The sequence below is a fragment of the Zeus faber genome (genome assembly GCF_960531495.2).
Source record: "Zeus faber genome assembly, chromosome: 8".
Taxonomy (NCBI): domain Eukaryota; kingdom Metazoa; phylum Chordata; class Actinopteri; order Zeiformes; family Zeidae; genus Zeus; species Zeus faber.
This window is the reverse complement of record NC_137195.1, coordinates 19196952-19215117: the sequence shown is the minus strand read 5'-3', so window position 1 is coordinate 19215117 and position 18166 is coordinate 19196952. Positions and strand designations below refer to the sequence as shown.

At 43.5% G+C, this 18166-nt stretch overlaps 2 protein-coding genes across 2 annotated transcripts; one reads left to right on the top strand and one right to left on the bottom strand.

Moving 5' to 3' along the window:
• Nucleotides 1–64: 64 nt before the first annotated feature.
• On the top strand, nucleotides 65–10487 carry kpna5 (karyopherin alpha 5 (importin alpha 6)). The gene is made up of 14 exons (XM_080006121.1): nucleotides 65–140; nucleotides 919–1052; nucleotides 1207–1308; nucleotides 2436–2535; nucleotides 3071–3165; nucleotides 3318–3449; nucleotides 3679–3767; nucleotides 3875–3974; nucleotides 5311–5474; nucleotides 5561–5639; nucleotides 5769–5894; nucleotides 6310–6437; nucleotides 7811–7989; nucleotides 8704–10487. Exons 1-14 carry the CDS (start codon nucleotides 137–139, stop codon nucleotides 8889–8891), a joined length of 1620 nt encoding a protein of 539 aa, XP_079862247.1. The 5' UTR covers nucleotides 65–136; the 3' UTR covers nucleotides 8892–10487.
• Nucleotides 10488–13728: 3241 nt separating this feature from the next.
• gprc6a (G protein-coupled receptor, class C, group 6, member A) lies at nucleotides 13729–17514 on the bottom strand (the record flags this gene model as incomplete). Its single annotated transcript, XM_080004813.1, has 6 exons — nucleotides 13729–14825; nucleotides 15008–15131; nucleotides 15548–15763; nucleotides 15928–16710; nucleotides 16837–17131; nucleotides 17381–17514. 6 exons carry the CDS (start codon nucleotides 17512–17514, stop codon nucleotides 13729–13731), a joined length of 2649 nt encoding a protein of 882 aa, XP_079860939.1.
• Between the last annotated feature and the right edge of the window lie 652 nt (nucleotides 17515–18166).

Below are 18166 nucleotides of genomic sequence, written 5' to 3'. Positions count from 1 at the left end.
TCCAAGGGTTCGCTGGGAAATGTTTGAGTCGCCGCCATATTGCTCTGATTCAGGGTAAAAAAAAAGAAGAGCAGCGGAGGAGCGGGTCGGAAACAAACACACGCCGTTTTTTTTTTACGACTACTTTGGCTCTAAAATGGGTAAGCGGGCTGTAACATCACCGTTTTAAGGGAGCGGCTGGTGGCGGTTCTTTGTCATAACGTTGTCGAGAGGCCGGTATCGTTACTAGTGGTTTTCGCGAATGGAGCCCAGGCTAGGCTACCTTAGCTTAAAAGCTAATAGGCAGGGGTTTACTGGGCCGCTGCTAATAATAGCAGGTTGGCGTTAGCATGGAGATAGCTGGGCTAGTGCTAGGCCCGGGAGGAAGCTAGCAGTTTACCTTATATTTGTGGGCTGGGTGGGAATATAATTGCTGTGCTGTGTACTCGGTGGTCTTAGGGCCCCTAGACATGGCTGTAGTATTGTCATGAAGTCAGGTTAAGTCCCGAATTATGATTAGATGATGGCCAGATGGACGGTTACTCTGTTCATCACTTGAGGGCAATTGCGACGTTACAAAAGCTCGCATCAAAACAATAGGTCGTAATGATTAAGTGATACAAATAGTACAAACTGCTATATGCAATAAACCTGAAAATTAAAACAAACAAGCACATTTGGATATGTAAAGATAAACCCAAATATATGTTGTGCATACCTTTTTTAGAAATGTTAGGAAGGGCGTACCCTCCAATGCCCCCGATCCTTTATTGGTCTGTTTATTGGGCCATGTACATTCTCATGTACATGCAATTTGTCTTGATGATAGGTGGTTAATGTGTAGACAGGCCGCTAGTATTGAATAAGAATACTTCAGTTTTAAAACAAATTACACACTTTATAAATCACTAGCACTGTTGTAATTTGCCCCCCCTTCAGAGGACATGGCTAGCCCCGGGAAGGACAACTACAGGATGAAGAGCTATAAGAACAAAGCTCTGAATCCTCAGGAGATGCGGCGCAGGAGAGAAGAGGAAGGAATCCAGTTGCGCAAACAGAAAAGAGAGGAGCAGGTGAGGACTACAGATGCTACCCGGGGAAACAATTTCACTACTCGGTATCTTTCGAAAATATTGCCGTCTAATCGCAATGTGCTCTGTGTTTCATACTAGTGTTGTTACAGGTGTTGGTTCTTAGTTTAAGTGATCTGTGTTCCTTTTCCCCCAGTTGTTCAAGAGGAGGAACGTGTGTGTCCCATCAAGCGATGAGTCCATGCTTGAATGCCCAATCCAGGATCCTGATGTCAGCTCCACCGTGCCAGTTGCGGGCGTAAGTTTGCCCGAACAGATACCCGTTCGTGTCCACATTTTATTGTGGTCAATTTGGTCTACACTGGGTCCCATTCTATTGCTTCGTGTCCCAGCTCCGTGTGTCATTACGAGTGGATGTGAGACTACCTATTATCAGCGCCGATCACAACATGATTGTGACAACGGAGAATATATGGAAGTGCTGCTGGGTAACATTTAGGGCTGATAATCAAAAGATAATGCCATTTTCAAATCACAAAGCCTGCAAATAAAACTAAAAAAAAGGTTTTAATGCGGAGGGGGGCGTGTGCAGGGGGTGCAATTGGGGCGCCGATGCTGATAGTTAGAGCAGGGCGGTCAATATATAATCATGTTGTATTTTTGCATCTGATAAACATAAAACAATTTAATAACTAATAAGATGCAACATTTATGAACTTAATTGAACATTTAACACTGTTATTGTCTGCATTGTCATTGTTTGCTTAAGTAGATCTGCACTCTGTCTGCAGTGCACTTATATTGAAGAAAAATCATTAAGCAGATGCGTTTGTCCAAAGCGGCTGTACAATACATTATATTTGTAACCCGGGCAAAATGATTATTTTATTTTGTTAGAAATGTCACCAAATCTGATAAATGTGGAATGATATTCATTTGTGTTTTAATAATCTTATTTCGAGCAAAAGGGGGGTAAAAAGGTGTACTTGGAAAAGCTTACATTGTTCCTTTAAGAGTGAGAGTCGCCACTTGATGACATCTCTCTGCTGTACTTTGTAGCACTGAGTGAGAGGATGCGTGTTTGTCGCGTATGGCGCCGTCTGAGAGAAGAGACGGCGAGAAAGTGCAGCTTATAAAGTTATGTCGATAGTGCAGAAAACGCTTTTGAATATTCAGAATCAAAGTGTATAGAAAATCGATATTACCCTAGTCTGCAGACATTTTTTGTTTTTTGGCCTTGTGAGTGCAGGCATCGGCCGATGCCGATGATCTCAAAATGCCAGATATTGGACCGGTCAACCACTATTTTTGACCTCACCTATATCAATTTAATTCTCATATTTATTATGTTTTTTTGTCGTTGAGAGTGCAAACGTATGCATGTGATAATGATTAAGTACTTGTGTATGGCTTGTTTTGTTCTAGGAAGGAGTCATAACTCCAGATATGATTCAGATGATCTTCTCAGAAGACCCAGACCAGCAGCTAATTGCTACACAGAAATTTAGGAAATTACTCTCAAAAGGTTTGTTATACTTTTTTAAAGCACGCAATCGTTGGAATATAAAATATCACCGCACATCAAAAAAACAACTTTTAGTGAATAAAATATTTAATGTGCTAACACGATGTAATCAATCAGGAAGACTAGTTAAAAGTTTGACGTATCTGTTGTTAGCTGCGGTTTGAATCAAAACGACTTCTGCGTGAATGATGACCATTTGCAGCGGTGTTATCAATGTATTACCACTAGAGGTGGCTAAAGGCTTGTTTTTGAGTAATGCATTGTCACACAGTGATCGAAGACCATGTCTGCTGCACATAGACTCCTTTTGGAGACCAAATCCTCTGAGTCACTTAACAGTTTAGGGAGATGTCATTCCTTGCTGATGTCAATAAACGTTAGTAGCCTCTCTCAGTCCTACGACTGAGAGAGGCTAGGACATGACAGAAAATTTAAAAATTTAACTAAATTTAACTTTTGACTGAAAGTTACCGGGCTGGTTGCGGTATTCAACACCATCAAATTAAAAACCGCTCTTGCATCCTTTTACCTACAGAACCCAATCCCCCCATAGATGAGGTTATATCTACTCCTGGAGTTGTGAATCGCTTTGTGGAGTTTCTTAAGAGGAGTGAAAACTGCACGCTGCAGGTAAGGCCCTCGGGGGTCTTTACATTCTCTGAAATAGTTCTTAGAATATTCTTTGCTTGTGTATTCAACAGCTTTTACTGTGTTCCCCATCTGCTGGATATAGAATTTATTATGTGTGTCTTTGTGTGCATGCATGTGTTTGTGTTGAGTAGTTTGAGGCAGCTTGGGCCCTAACCAACATTGCCTCAGGAACCTTCCTGCACACCAAGGTGGTCATCGAGACGGGAGCCGTGCCCATTTTTATTGAGCTGCTCAACTCCGACTACGAGGATGTCCAGGAACAGGTGAGCAGATGAAAACTAGCGACTTTAAGTTAGAAAATGTATGTATGCATGCCATAGTACATAATCAAGTCCCTTTCGCTGAAAATAAGGAGGCTACAAATAAGTGAGAGTGCTGTTGCTGAAGTGATTTTCTCCAGCAAGCCGTCTGTACAGAAAATGGATTCTCCCGCTTGCAGTGTGAAATGCACGGTGAAAGATAAATGCAGAGTAATTGTTTGCTGTGTTTCAGGCCGTGTGGGCGCTGGGGAACATAGCCGGGGACAATGCAGAGTGCAGAGACTACGTGCTTAACTGTGGCATCCTGCCCTCGCTCCAACAGTGAGTGTCTTTCCTCTGTGTGGCATGTTTGGCAGGCTTCCTTCAGTGCGTTCGGTACTGGGCTAAGAAGGTCTGTTTACAACTCAATGGCGTCTTTCATTTTCAAGGCTCCTCGCCAAATCCACTCGTCTCACTACAACCCGGAACGCAGTGTGGGCCCTTTCCAACTTGTGCCGGGGAAAGAACCCACCGCCTGAATTTGCCAAGGTCAGTCCAGTTGTCCACTACACATTTCTGCTGTATTTAGATCTCACCTTTCTAAAGATACCACACATGGAATTGTGACCCTAATGCGTTGAACTGGTGTTCACGTCCTGTGATGTTGAGCGAGTTATTTCACCCCCTGCTCCGCCCACTGCACAATTTTGGGGGAAAAATGGCAGGAAGTGGGTGAGGATGGGCAGATGGGGAGGATGTGTGTATATTTTGCTGTCACATTTCATTGCTGTCACGAGTCATTTTTGTTCACTGTCATTGGATGATGAATAGGGTCCATTTAATTTGTTTCAGTGGCAAAGACACCTTAAAGTACAGTTTGAGCAAATCAGTGTATGTGTGATAAGTACGTACTTGGCCCTATAATTACACATATGACTCAGCCTGCTGCACCTGGTTGGCCTTATGTGACTGACAGCTATTTTTTGTATGTCACTTCTGAATAAATGCGTCCCAAAATGGTTATGTGTTATTAAGGCTCACAGACATCAACTGAAATTCCACTATTGGAAGTTAACTTTGTGATGAATAATCACAGTTGGAACTAGTAGTATTAGCATCACTCTGACTGTGTTGCCCGCACTTAAACAGACATTGCACAGTGTTTTTCGAGCATGACATCATAAGTTTACAGTCATTTCTGGTACAGTATATATGCTGCTGATTCCTTGCGTTTCTTTTTTTTTTTTTTTTTTTTTTTTTTTTAATGAGACATGTCAGAAATCTGTGACAACAAAACAGCGCTTCAAACCTCACTGTGCACTTTATCAACAATGACTCCAATATGGAAAGTAGTGTTCACAGATGGCCGACTTTCCCGATGAACAGCGGGGTAATAAAGCTCCGGGCTTGTCGCCTTGTCAAACTGTAGTGTGTGTGGAGAGCGGTCTGTATTTACCATCCATGACACTGAGCTCTATTAGAATTGTGACCACATTTTATTTACTGCCATGGGAAGTAGGGACCTTCGGTGTACCATGTAAATGCTGTATATAGAGATACCATATGCGCAATAAATCATGGCATTCAATATTCAGTTTTTTTTAATGGCCACAGTTTTTTGGACCATAAGTGTTTTTTATTGTTGCTCTAATTTCATATTTATTGCACTTTTTTCTTCATTTTGTATTTGTACGCAGCTCTATACAAAATTAATAAGTGAGTGCTGTTATAGACTTGGTAGCTTTAATGTAAATGTGTTTTTCTTTTTCTTTTTTTACTCATTGTTTATTTAACTAAGCTAACATTTATTGTGATAACAATCAATAGTTAACAGATGTTGCCTGTACCATAAATGACAGCAAAGTGCTCTCTGGTTGCCTCTCAGGTGTCTCCCTGTCTCAGCGTGCTGTCCAGGCTGCTCTTCAGCAGCGATCCAGATGTCTTGGCTGATGCCTGCTGGGCCTTGTCCTACTTGTCGGACGGCCCCAACGACAAAATCCAGACAGTCATCGACTCTGGTGTCTGCCGTAGGCTCGTGGAGCTGCTCATGTAAGCAAAAAAATTTAAAAACCTCCTCAAGCACAGCCAGAGCAAAACGCCTGGATGGTATTCACAGTGTGAATGTTATGTTGCAGGCACAGCGACTACAAGGTGGTGTCGCCTGCACTGCGTGCTGTAGGCAACATTGTGACCGGGGATGACATTCAGACACAGGTAGAAACAAGTTTTTTGGCATTCAATTTGTCACCCAGATGCCTCTACTTTCTATTTAGTGTCCTGTTCCACAAGTCTGCATTTCATCACGATTCTAAGCATGTATGCGTGTGCACCTCTCATCTTTAGGTGATTCTGAATTGTTCAGCACTGCCCTGCTTACTCCACCTCCTTAGCAGCCCCAAGGAGTCCATTAAAAAGGAGGCATGCTGGACTGTCTCTAACATCACTGCAGGAAACAGGGCTCAGATCCAGGTAGAGGAGCCCTGCTTATCTTCAGCTCATGTGCCGTGATTAGAGAAGCTCTTGTCCCTCCGTTTTCTTATATCCCGCTGATGTACGAGATCGATGGTTCCCAACACGGGGTCCGGGTGTCCTTAAATAAGTTCCAAGTGGATCCCAGAAAAATTATTAATAGTTAAACCTCACCATTATTTCATTTACAAGACGTTAGTTAGACATTGACTGTTTCGATGTTGGTTTCACTGTTATCTCTGAAACTAGAGTATAGACCGGTATGTAGCTTTGGACTCAATCATATCTAATAACAATCCTCTGAGATTGGGGTCCCAGAGTCAAATTGCCTGCTGTATTTCAAGTTGAGGGTTCTTGATATGAAAAGGTCAAGAATGACTGTGATTGACATGTATTTGTTTTTATTCTCCATCAGACTGTAATCGACGCCAACATCTTCCCAGTCCTCATAGAAATCCTTCAGAAGGCGGAGTTCCGCACAAGGAAAGAGGCGGCGTGGGCCATTACAAACGCCACGTCTGGCGGCACTCCTGCACAAATTAGGTATCGATGCAAGGCCCTCAATGCCGACCTGGGCTTCGTTTTTAAATGGATGTTTTATTTTAGTATTTCAGATGTATTTTTTAATTTATTTTTTATAAAAGTGTGTAAACGTAGCATTCTACTGAAACATTTCCCATGTGCATATGTCCCAGTATAGTTGCCAAAATAAAGAGAACTAAATTACAGTGGAAACCTCTTATAGTAATCACTTCTGTCAGGGTCAAATTGATCACTATAATATGATATATTATAAGCAAATTATTTATATGTTTTTCTCGTGCAGATTACCATCTAATGGTATCAATGGCTCTTTGGAGCATGACACGGGACGCACAGGGCTTTTTTTGTTGTTCAGTTAGGAAACGGAGGAAAATTAATATATCTGAAATAAAAACACTTTATTTTTGGAGAAACGGGGGACGCAGAGCGGAGATGGCTCCCTCTCCATTACCCATTTACGCCACTGCTCTACACCTAAAGGATCATTCTTAAATGAATTTTTACCTTCAAATAATTGTCGGACAGGATTTAAAGTGTTTAATGAAAATCGGAGTGCAGTTAAAAAAAAAATAGAATTGCCGTAGTTTTCAATTATTTTTCAATATGTGTCCCACCACAGCAAAACTCGCCATCTCACGCATTTCTAAAATTGCCAGGAGCAGCCAAATAAGTTGGAAAAAAAACCTTTCTTGATGGAAAATTAGATTTTTCCAGATTAGTGTTCCTTTGTGTTTTTGTTTTTTTTAACTCAACGTATTTTCAAAACAGAGTTTAAATAAAAGCTTTTTTAAAAACAAAATTAGTTGTGTTGTTGAGCTGTTCGTGATTGGCCCATTCACCAGTATGTTAAGTAGCCATGAGGCTTTGTTTGTCTGCCAACCCCATTTGCATTCTGGGAGCTGGCTGAATGAATCTGGTGTGGGGAAAACGTTGGAGGTGATTATCTCAGAATCACAGTTTGCCACACCCTTGTCATCAACAAGTCATAGCTTTAAAAATATTTGCTTGATTTGCACAAGTGACACCTTGTTTGGAAGCTCTTCTCCACTTTCAAATGATGCGGGGGGGGGGGACCAAAATCTCAAAAGCCGCCAAATGACCCAAAAGTACGCGGTGGGTCACACATTGTCATGTATGAAAAGACCCAAAATGAACACTGTAAGCGGACAGCCTGATTACCATAAGATAATTATTTAAACAGCATTTGTATAGGAATGATTCTGTCCCAAGCTTCTTGATCCATATAAGCGCTTGATCACTGTCACCGTGATCCTGATCAGCGGTTTCCACTGTACTATGTTCTCATTCTTTTTTTCCCCTCGTGGACTTTCTTTGCATTGCCTTCCTTTCCCACCATCGCTCCCCGCTGGCAGGTACCTGGTGTCCCTCAACACCATCAAGCCCATGTGTGACCTGCTGACTGTGATGGACTCCAAGATCGTGCAGGTGTCCCTGAACGGGCTGGAGAACATCCTCAGACTGGGAGAGCAGGAGGCCAAGCAGAACGGGACGGGCATCAACCCCTACTGCGCGCTCATCGAGGAGGCTTACGGTACGACCTGTGTGGGCCTGTGTTTAATGTACTTTCATCGGTCTGCTTTTCTGTTTATTCCATAAGTTATTGTATAGGACTGTGTATTTAGTTTTTCAATGTGTCTTTATTTTTCAGGCCTATTGTTTTATGTTCATTTTTTTTGTTCTTTTTAGGTTATATGTGTTTATCATTAGGTTTAGTGTGTATTGGCAGATCTTAACTGAGGTTAACTGGGCAGATGAGGTTAACTGTTAGGTTTATTGTACGTTTTCTTTGTTTCATATTTTTATCGTACTTGATTGCTTTATTGTTTTGCCTACTGTGTTGATGTGAACTGCTGGGACACTGCGATTTACCTTCGGGGATAAATAAAGTACTTATCTGTCTGTCTTTATAATGCACAATACAAATGTGTGGGGGGAAAAACAAAACAAAGTAATGGCAAATGTTTATTCATGAAAGTTAGGATTAATCGCCAAAACCACTGATTAACGATCTACCCTATTTCTACCTAATATATAGTATGTGCCTGCAATACTTCCCTGTTGTATAGAGATAATTTGCCCAAAAATTGGTCTTAAATGTCATAAAAATTTGTCTTAAGTATTAAAATATTCAGTGTTTAATTTAACACTGTGGAAGTTGCGAAATACCCTGTTGTCGCTATAGCGTGAGACGTGTTTTATGCTATGATAAACACTGACAGAAGCCGTTGGCTCTTGTTGATTCCAGGTCTGGATAAGATCGAGTTCCTGCAAAGCCACGAGAACCAGGAGATCTACCAGAAGGCCTTCGACCTGATCGAGCACTACTTTGGCGTGGAGGAGGAGGACGCCAGCCTGGCACCGCAAGTGGATCAGAACCAGGGCCAGTTCATCTTCCAGCAGCAGGAGGGGCCCATGGAAGGCTTCCAGCTCTAACCTCCGCCACCACAGGCCCCCGGTCCCGCCTTTACTACTCTCCTCCCGATCTTTGGAGTCAACCCACCAGAGAGCGAGCGAAGCCTCTGCTCGTCACCCGCCCCACCCCCTAATGTCGGAGAGAGAGAGGAAACAGGAGATTTGTGGAGAGACAAAGATGTAGAACCTTTGTTTTGGCGCTTTCAGTGTTTCTAACTTGACTTCTATGGAGGCTTACACAGGGTGCTTGGGTTTCCTTCCCCACGCAAGTTTGATGGCTGTGCTGTGGCAGATCTTCTGAGAGAGAAAAACATGGTGTGCCCCCCCCCCCCCCCCCCCCCCCCCCATTTTCTGTGACATTATCGTTATTAATGATTATAATGATATTTTTTTTTTTCTTTCCGTTTTACAATTTGAAACCGGTGTCTCAAAGTCACCATCCATATCCCTTTTTGAATGTGAAACTACCTCTTCAGTCTTCAAAACAAAAGGATAAAAACAACTCCACGAACATACGAAGCATCAGACTGTTGATTGGTGGGAGGAAAAAAAAACAACAACTACTAATTAAAATAATGGCATCTTGAAGGGTCAAGTCGGGTTTGTACTTGTAGAGCTGGAAAGATACCATCAGCTTTGTTGTCGACAGAGTTGACACAAACCCCCCCCCCCCCCCGCAAAGTTCAAAGTTTTATTTTATTTTTGTTTGGTCCTGCCGATGACACAGACTCTACGACGACACGCCGAGCTCGTCCTCTTTATTTATTCCGTTGCCCTCCGGGGAGACGGGGGAGATTCAACCTGTGATAATTGCCACTGTCGTCAGCTTTGAGGGCGCCAATGTTAACGCCGCTGCCTGGCGACGCGCCGTGTCCCAACCAGGCTGGTTTGAACGATCTTAGTATTAGGACAGCGAGTAGTGGTGTGACGCTTCTTATTCAAAGCGGTATCAGGGCGAGTTAAGGTGCTGTCTGCGTTGTGTGATGGATTGTGCGTTAACTATCTCCAGGTAAAAAGAACACTTTTTTTTTTTTTTTCCCTTCTTCTGAGAGATTATTTAGTTTGCTCATCTCACCCTGAACTAGCAACGTGTATGATATGGTCTTGTATTATGTGCAACCGTACAATATCCTTGGTGATACCTTACATATAGACTTGATGAAATTTGACATTGTTAGCTAGACTGAAATTGAGGGTTTTGTATATTATATATACATTTAAGAAACTGAAATTATTTAAATATGGAATTCAGTGTGGAGAGGTGTGATATGCAGTTCATTTCTTTTTTGACTGATATGCAGTTGTACTTGCTGTCTCCCATGGCTTCTCCTCTATGTACTGTCTGTTGTGAAATGTTTTTATTTTTTTTTTCTCTCTTCCATTTACAGACGTAGGAAGGTTGTTTTCATCGGATTTTAGGTTTCTGAAAGGTTTCTTTTGACTTGTGGTTGGAAGTGGAAAAGAAGGCACTGATCTGCCCTCTTTATGTCAATCACAGCATTCTTTATTATTCTGTCGTACTACATCTAAAGCATCGGAAGAGCTTTCACATTGGGCATGTCACATTATTTAAAAGGCGTTGATGCTGTGTACACTGGAGTACACAAACCGCAAGTAGCCCAGTTGGGAAATTTTTATATATATATATATATATATATATATATATATATATATATATATATATATATATATATATATATATAACACACCTGAAATGGAAAAATTTTGTAATGCGAAAAGTAATATCATGCACATTCAATCGTATATAATTTTCTACTGTTTATCATGTTTGTATGATTTATTTTTTTCTCTTTAATGTTTTTGATTTGGGGTTTATTTTTTATTTTATTTTTTATTTTATTTTTCCCCGTTGAAATTCATTTTGAGGTGTGCTCATGGCATTCGGTGTACAGAATCCAGAATGCCACAGATGAATCTCGGCATCATCACCACAGGAAGTGATTACAGATTGATCCAGTCGTCTTGTCTGCCCCCCTAATTTTACGTGGATCAGAGGATGGCAAAACTGGACTAGGCACCTTCTCCGTTAGAGTAATGGCAGCGGCCTTGCTTCTATGAGACATTGATTTGATATTGTGGAGAAAAATAAATAAATAAATAGATCTGTTACAAACTTCTTGTGAATCGTTGACATTATTTATCTTTTGTTTTCCACGTTTATATAGCTTGGCTGTAGGGCTGGAAATTTTATTTTATATAAATTGTTTACATGCTATTGTGGTTCTATAAAACCACATCCAAAGTTAAAATCAATTTAAGAGATGTATGTTGCGGTGTCCTAAATTATTCATAATTTGATTGATGTCAGCTGTCAGGGGTCACGTCACCTTATTAAACTAAATTTTTTCAAAAAATCAAAATATCCCCATATGGTGTTATACAGCAAAACATAGGAAAAAAATATATGTTGACATAAAAGAAGCCGTAAAATGGAAGTAACTTAAATTACCCGACTGAAAAATGACGCCCATCAGCGATCTCAATGATAGCTTTGATTTCTTATATTCTGTTTATTGGAGTAATAAAAAATAGCTCCGTTTGTTTTGACAGCGCCGACCTGTTGACAGAGTTGTATGGTGTTGGATGTCTATTGACGGGCCATTAAGTAAAAGTTTAGACACGGGGGTGTATTCTCACGGAAACAGCTTTTCTTTTTGTTGTTGTTTGGTCGGGACTGGTTGAATAGAAAGCCATTGTCTGATGAACAGCTCAAGGCGGCGGTTAAATATGGAAAAGCCGAACTGCAGGTACGATGGAGTGGTTCCTGCTCCAGGCGAGCATGCGTGCCGCGGGACTGAAGATGTTCTGGGTGCGTCTCAAAACAACTCTGTCAACACCCCCCAGCGCCCCGAGGCTGAATTGTGTTCACAAGCGCTTACAGGACAAGAATTATGATCTTTTGAGAGTTGACAAAGAAAACAGACCGCCACGGTGGAAACCGTGCAATTGATTTGAATCATTTCCATTGACAGCGCATTAGCTCGTACGTGGTGGAAGGCGATGAAATGCACCCAGGGTCAACGAGGAATCATTGCTTCAGTGTTTATTATGATTTAATGTACAAGAATACACACACTCACAGGTGTGAATGGGAGACTAAGCTTCATGCCATGGAAAACAAACTGCAACCCAAGCTGTTCCCTTTCCCTTGTTGGGAGATTATATCCTTGAGCGCTGGTAACAGGGCCTCACAATCGAGGTACTCCATTACCTTGGTATCCCGTTTCACCTTTTTTTTTTTTTTTTTTTAAAGGGTTCTGGGTCTCTGTTCTAGGGGACTTAAGACTCTCAGAAATGTGCTCTCTAGATCCCTCCCCCCGGCAGCTAAAAAAATGCACCCTGACGAAATGTATTGTGGCGATCCAACCGAAACGAGCCCAGGATTACGAAACGATTTCCCCAGATTGCTGCTGTTTACTGCAAGAACGCATTTGTGTCGTGCACACACAAACAACTTCAGAGAGGCTGGGAGACTGAACTTTATTTATCTCCAATTTAATCCCTGGCATTGTCACCACCAAAAAAGCCCAACGGTTTCTTCTTTGTTACTCGCAGTAAGAACCACAAGGGAAAGTACATTTCCAAAATGCGGAAGAAAAACAATATTGCAATGAGAAATAAGTAATGTGATCTGTACTTCCATCAAACAAGTGTATTTCTTCCCAAAGACAATCTTTCCTACTACTTTTTTCCTGATGAGCTGTTTCACTCCTACACACACACACACACGCATACGCACACACACACACACACACACACACACACACACACACACACACACACTCCAACCCTTCATATCTGCGTTGTTCATTTTCGTCACAAGACCAGATTGGCAAGTTCAGAGAAGGGAATTTTTCAGTTCAACTCAATAAAGGACGGTGCTTGAGGCTGTGCTCCCTTTCATTTCACCAGAATAACCATTCATTGTTTCAAAATTCCATTTTCATTGCGAAACAGCGCAAATTAACTTTTTCAATGTTTGGTTCCTTACATAAGCGTTCCCCAAGCTCTTTCTTCCAAACAAATCATTCCCTAACAAAGCTAAAGGCGTAAAAAAACACCAACAACAAAAAAAAACAAAACGATAAACAGAGTGTAGAAGACTCCGAAATGAATGTGTGGTTTCAGTCCGTTCAGCGTCACCATCCGAAATATCTTTGATAATAAAGGAAAACTAGATGGGAATCCTCTTCTGCAACGTCTCAGCCTTGTTTGAGTCAAGACGCAAAGATGCCTTTTGACGAAATGGCTCAGACGTCATGCTTAGGGATATAACCCTGCTGAGCTGAGCGGAACTGCATTGCATAGCAACAAGAAAAAAAAAAAAAAATGGCAAAAATGTTTCCTCATTCTCGGATTCCAGCAGATTTCGACCTCTTTCGACCTCTTCAGGGCAAATATTTTAAACCAGAAAGGAGGGTTTTTTTGGGGGAATTTTTTTTCTCTCAACCTTTTTAACCCGCGCGATCTCGCCTTAAGTGAAAAGGGCTGTGTGGCATTTTCGGCCTACCACGCGCCACGAAAGCGGCGTGTTCAGGGCCCTCCGGCACAGAGACGCGGAAGATGGGGTTGTAGACAACAGTTCATTGTAGAGAGTTGACCAGTTAGAATAAGCCCGCGAGCAGATGGACACGTGTCGTGACACGGGCTCCTCTCCTGAGTGTGTGTGGGGATGGGGGTTTTACCTGTTGCTGGATAGACCAGCCAACGAGCACGTGCAAGAACGACACGAACGTCATTTAACCACACTTGACACTCGCCGTATCAAACTCATTTTAAAAGTCTTCAGGAGTCAGGGCAAATACTTCACTTTGCGGAGATAAACAAATGAAACGGTTTAAATGCTGTTTAGTCTCTTGTGACACTTGTGACACTTTGCTGTCACCGATCCAGAGGCAATGCTGCTATAGTCGCTGCTCTGGACATCCTTTGTTCCCTCGTTGCTCTTGACGACTGCTTGCTCTGCTGCCGGTTGGGCTACAGGTGGAACGCCGGTGCCGCCGTCCGGTACATCAACACACCCTGTTTTCTTTTTGGAGTACTCGTAAATGTTCTTCTTGAAGGCGCTGGCTGTGTTCTGCTCCCTCTTGAAGAGAATCACGTAGCACTTGGGGAAGAAGTGACAGCTGAGGATGCCGTAGTTAGAGATGAGTATGACCACCCCCTCCACAGCGGGCACGTACATCCCTGAGGTGGTGACGTAGACCGGGATGAAGATCAGCCAGGACATGAGGTAGAGGAGCATGCTGAAGGTGATGAACTTGGCCTCGTTGTACTTCTGAGGTAGTTTGCGGCCCTTGTAGGCACAGATGAAGCAGGTGAGGGCCAGCAGGGCTATGTAACCCAGCATCGCGCCAAACATCTCATACGAGCCCTCGTGACACTCCGCCAGCACTTTGGTCGGGTACAAGATCAAGTTATAAAAAGGTCTTTTGAGGACCAACCAGGTGGTGCAGATGGCCACTTGCGCAGCCACGCAGAAGGCGATGATGACATAGGGCTGGTACAGCCGCCGCAGAAGCTCCTGCAGCCCCGGGTTGAACTGGAAAGCCAACAGGATCTTCAGGGACTTCACCAGAATGCAGGAGACGCACAGAGTGAAGCTGAGGGCGAACACCACCTGCCGGGCCATGCACTGAAGGTTTGTGGGCCGACCCATGAACATTGCGGCGCTGATGAAGCTGCACCAAAGGGACAGGAGAATGACCAGGCACAGCGGCCCCCCGGCAGCCTTCACCACGGGAGTGTGGCGGTGCATCAGAAACAGAGTCCCCACCAGCAGGACCAGGACCAGGCCCAGGCTGGTGAGCACCAGCAGCACCACAGCGAAGCTGTCCTCCCAGGAGAAGAAGACCAGGGTTTTGCGGAAACAATGGGAACTCCCCTCAGGAGACCACTCCGTGGTCGAGTCACAGCTCAGACACTTGTCCATATCTGGAGGAGAAGCAACAGGGACGGGGTTGTGATGATGATTCATACTTTACAAAAAACTAAAATAATAATCCAGTATTTTTCATACATACAGTACTGTATGTATATATATATATATATATCAAATATTTATCTATTTATTTATTTATTTATTTATTTATTTATTTGATGTTTGATGCACTTGCCTGTGTCATTAGAAAAGTAGTTCTCTGTGCAGTTGATACACTCGTAGCAACAGGTGTGCTGGCCCTCGGTTACTTTCATGGACTGTCCCGGCATGCAGCTATCCGAACACTTTGATATGATGCTCTGGGGATTGCATTTAAAGACTTTGTTAACACTTTTGCCTCCAAGCAAAAAAGCTCAGAGAAAAGAATAATCCAAATAAAAATGGAATAATCTTTTTTGCACATCTTTTTTTTGAACTTGACACTTGTTGTCCTTGGTATTCTTTGTTGCTCACAGAACCATTATTTACAAGTGGGTTTCGCACATGTTGAAATATATAATAATAATAATAAAAGGATTTTCTGCCTATCAGCATGTTTTTATTGATTTACACAACTCATGTTTTGTGTTGGTTTACCTTTTTCTGGTATCAGATCTTGTTTTGTGTAAATATATCCCTTTTAATTGTTGTATTTGTGTGTGTGTGTGTGTGTGTGTGTGTGTGTGTGTGTGTGTGTGGCAATATCACAAAGCAAAGCAAATGCATGTGTGCTTACCCTCAGGCCTAAAAGGCGTTTTCTAGCACCTTCGTTGGTGTAATTTAAGCTGTTGGTCATTGGGTCGTACTCAGCCACAATATCACTGATGTTGATGGCCCCGTTCTCTACCTTCCACAGGATGATGTCATAGCCCTGGTTGATATCGCCATTGATGTCAAATTTGAAGCTCCTCTCCCTGAGCTTAAATCCCTGCGTCCGCAGAGTTCTTAGGAGCTAAAATGAAAATAGAAACAATTTCTCTTGTGTTTCAATTTGATATACAGGTAATTGTTCATTGACTGTTTGGCCAGACCGTTTGGATCCAGGCTATGTTGACTATCGCATGAGTGCTCGTTTTTTGGGAAACAAGCTTTGCATCAATTCGAGGGGAGCCTTACCTCCCAGGGTTGCACTGTGCCCGGTCTTTTGCAGTCCCTGCTGCGGCAGAGAGAGGCCACAGCGTTCGCGATGGCACTCACTGCTATCTCAACACTAAGGATTTTGTTCGAATGGACGTGGCCTTTGAGGATCTCCCCCAGCGTAGGTGCTTGTGTGTCTCCACTGGCATTGGACTGTGCGTAGAGCTCCTCCAGGAAAGGGTTATTCCCTGTGCTGTTATGCTCAAGCATTTTTAGGTAGTGGTTTAGGGACGATAAGTCTCCATGTTTGAAGGTAAAGCCCACCACGTGCCCTAGCTCGTCCAGCTTCAGCTGCTGATCAAGAAATCTGTAGAATGACCAGCTGTCACTGGCCATCCATACCCTCTTCATGGACTCCAAACTATGCCCCGCCTTCTCTGTCTGCTCTCGGAGCTCGCTGAACACCTGCTTCATCTGCGTCGGCTTGACAAACGACACAATCACTGTCGCCTTGCTGTTGCTGCGGATGGCTTTGACCGCCTTCCTCACGGCCGGCAAGAGGGCTGCGCTGGTCAAGGATTGAGGGAAGATTGACTTGAAGGCCACGCAGATCCCTAACTCCGTGGCCTGGGACACAAAGCTGTCCAGTGCCGAGCGTCCGTAGTCGCCGTCCGTAGTGAGCACGCCCACCCAGCTCCAGTTGTTGTCCTTCATCAGCTGAACCATGGCCGCTGTCTGGTGGCTGTCGTTGGGCACAGTCCTCAAGAAAACAGGGAAGCGGGTCTTGTCGCTCAGAATGATAGCGGTTGACGCGTAGCTGATCTGAAGGGGAGAGAAACGGTGCCAGTCTGAACTCAATATGCTTGACCCATAACGTGATTCGTTTTCAGTCATAAAATAAGTCCATAATGTTTTGGGGTTTTTTTTTCGAATTGTGTAAATACATACTTGAGGAATGGCGTCGAGGGTAAGCTGCCTGGCAACGATGATGGACTTTTCCGAACTGCTTGCTCCAATGACAGCTATGACGGGCTGGTTGCAAACGGAGGTATTTGTTTGCCCATCGCAGTCGCCCTGCCGGGTGAGGTCGGCCGTGGCTCTCAGCGCTGTGCTCACGTCGGAGCAGGAGTCATAGATACGGTAGCCTAGAGTGACACCAATGTCGGCCAGCATGGGAGACTTATTCATTACCTCTATGGCGTTGATCATACCAAGAGTCCTGACAAAGCCATCTTTGTCAAATCTGTTAGATGAAGCAGAAAGTAGTCTATCAGTATCAGATCCCAATATTAGGCATAGGCTGATCATGTATAAGGTCAGAAACATAAGGAGAGAGCAATAGAGGGGTGGGGGTGTGAGAGCAAAACAGATGTAGGGTGAAGTTGCGATACAGCCACTGAATGAGCCACTACTAGAGGTAGCCGCCTTGGTGTGATGGATACATACAAACATTAGCCACTATAATTTCGGAGATCCGTTAGTGTGAACTGACCTGACACACTGCTCCAGCCGGTGGGGTGAAAAGTTGTCATGGTCTCTCTTCACAGATAGGTGGACCGGTATGATTCCCCCAATGACGAAGTCACCGGGGGCCCTTGCTGCAGCTAATGCAGGGATAGCCGGCATGGCCCGTCCATTTTCCAGCGTGGATGCAACAACGATCAGGAAGAGCACAGTACATGTCATCATATCTCCTCTGCTACCCCTCTTCTCTCTCTTGCCCTCACTCTCTCTCTCTCCCTCTCTCTCTCTCTGCCTCTCTCTCTCTCTCTCTGTGCCTCTCTCTCTTCTTGCTGTGACACCAGCAGCCTTTTGGTTTTCCTGGTTCTCCTACTCCCGGTTCCCAACTGGACCCTCCTCCAGGTACTTGTTGGCTTTCCTGGTGCACCTGATGAAGTGATGCAGTCTCGCCCTGAGCATCTTCAGTCAACACTTCCCCGTGGCTTCCTCCCGCCTTAGTATCGGTGCTGCCCATCAGGCCCTGCCCCTTTTATTTATTTTCCTCTAAACGGAAACAGGTTTTCCATCAAAGGCACACTGTGAAATCCCCCGCTCTTGTCTTCTACGTTTGCATTTCTCTATCACAAGGGCAGAGTGACACATTTGTTCAACAGGAATATTCCTCTAGTATCCTATAGATTGACAACATGTCTGTGTGCGTGAACAAGCAGTGTGACCTACTTTGCAACCACAACACACCTTTAGAAAAGGAGGCTTGGTTTACATACTCTTTTGCCTCAAATATATTTTAGGAATTTTTGTTATTTATTTAAAATTA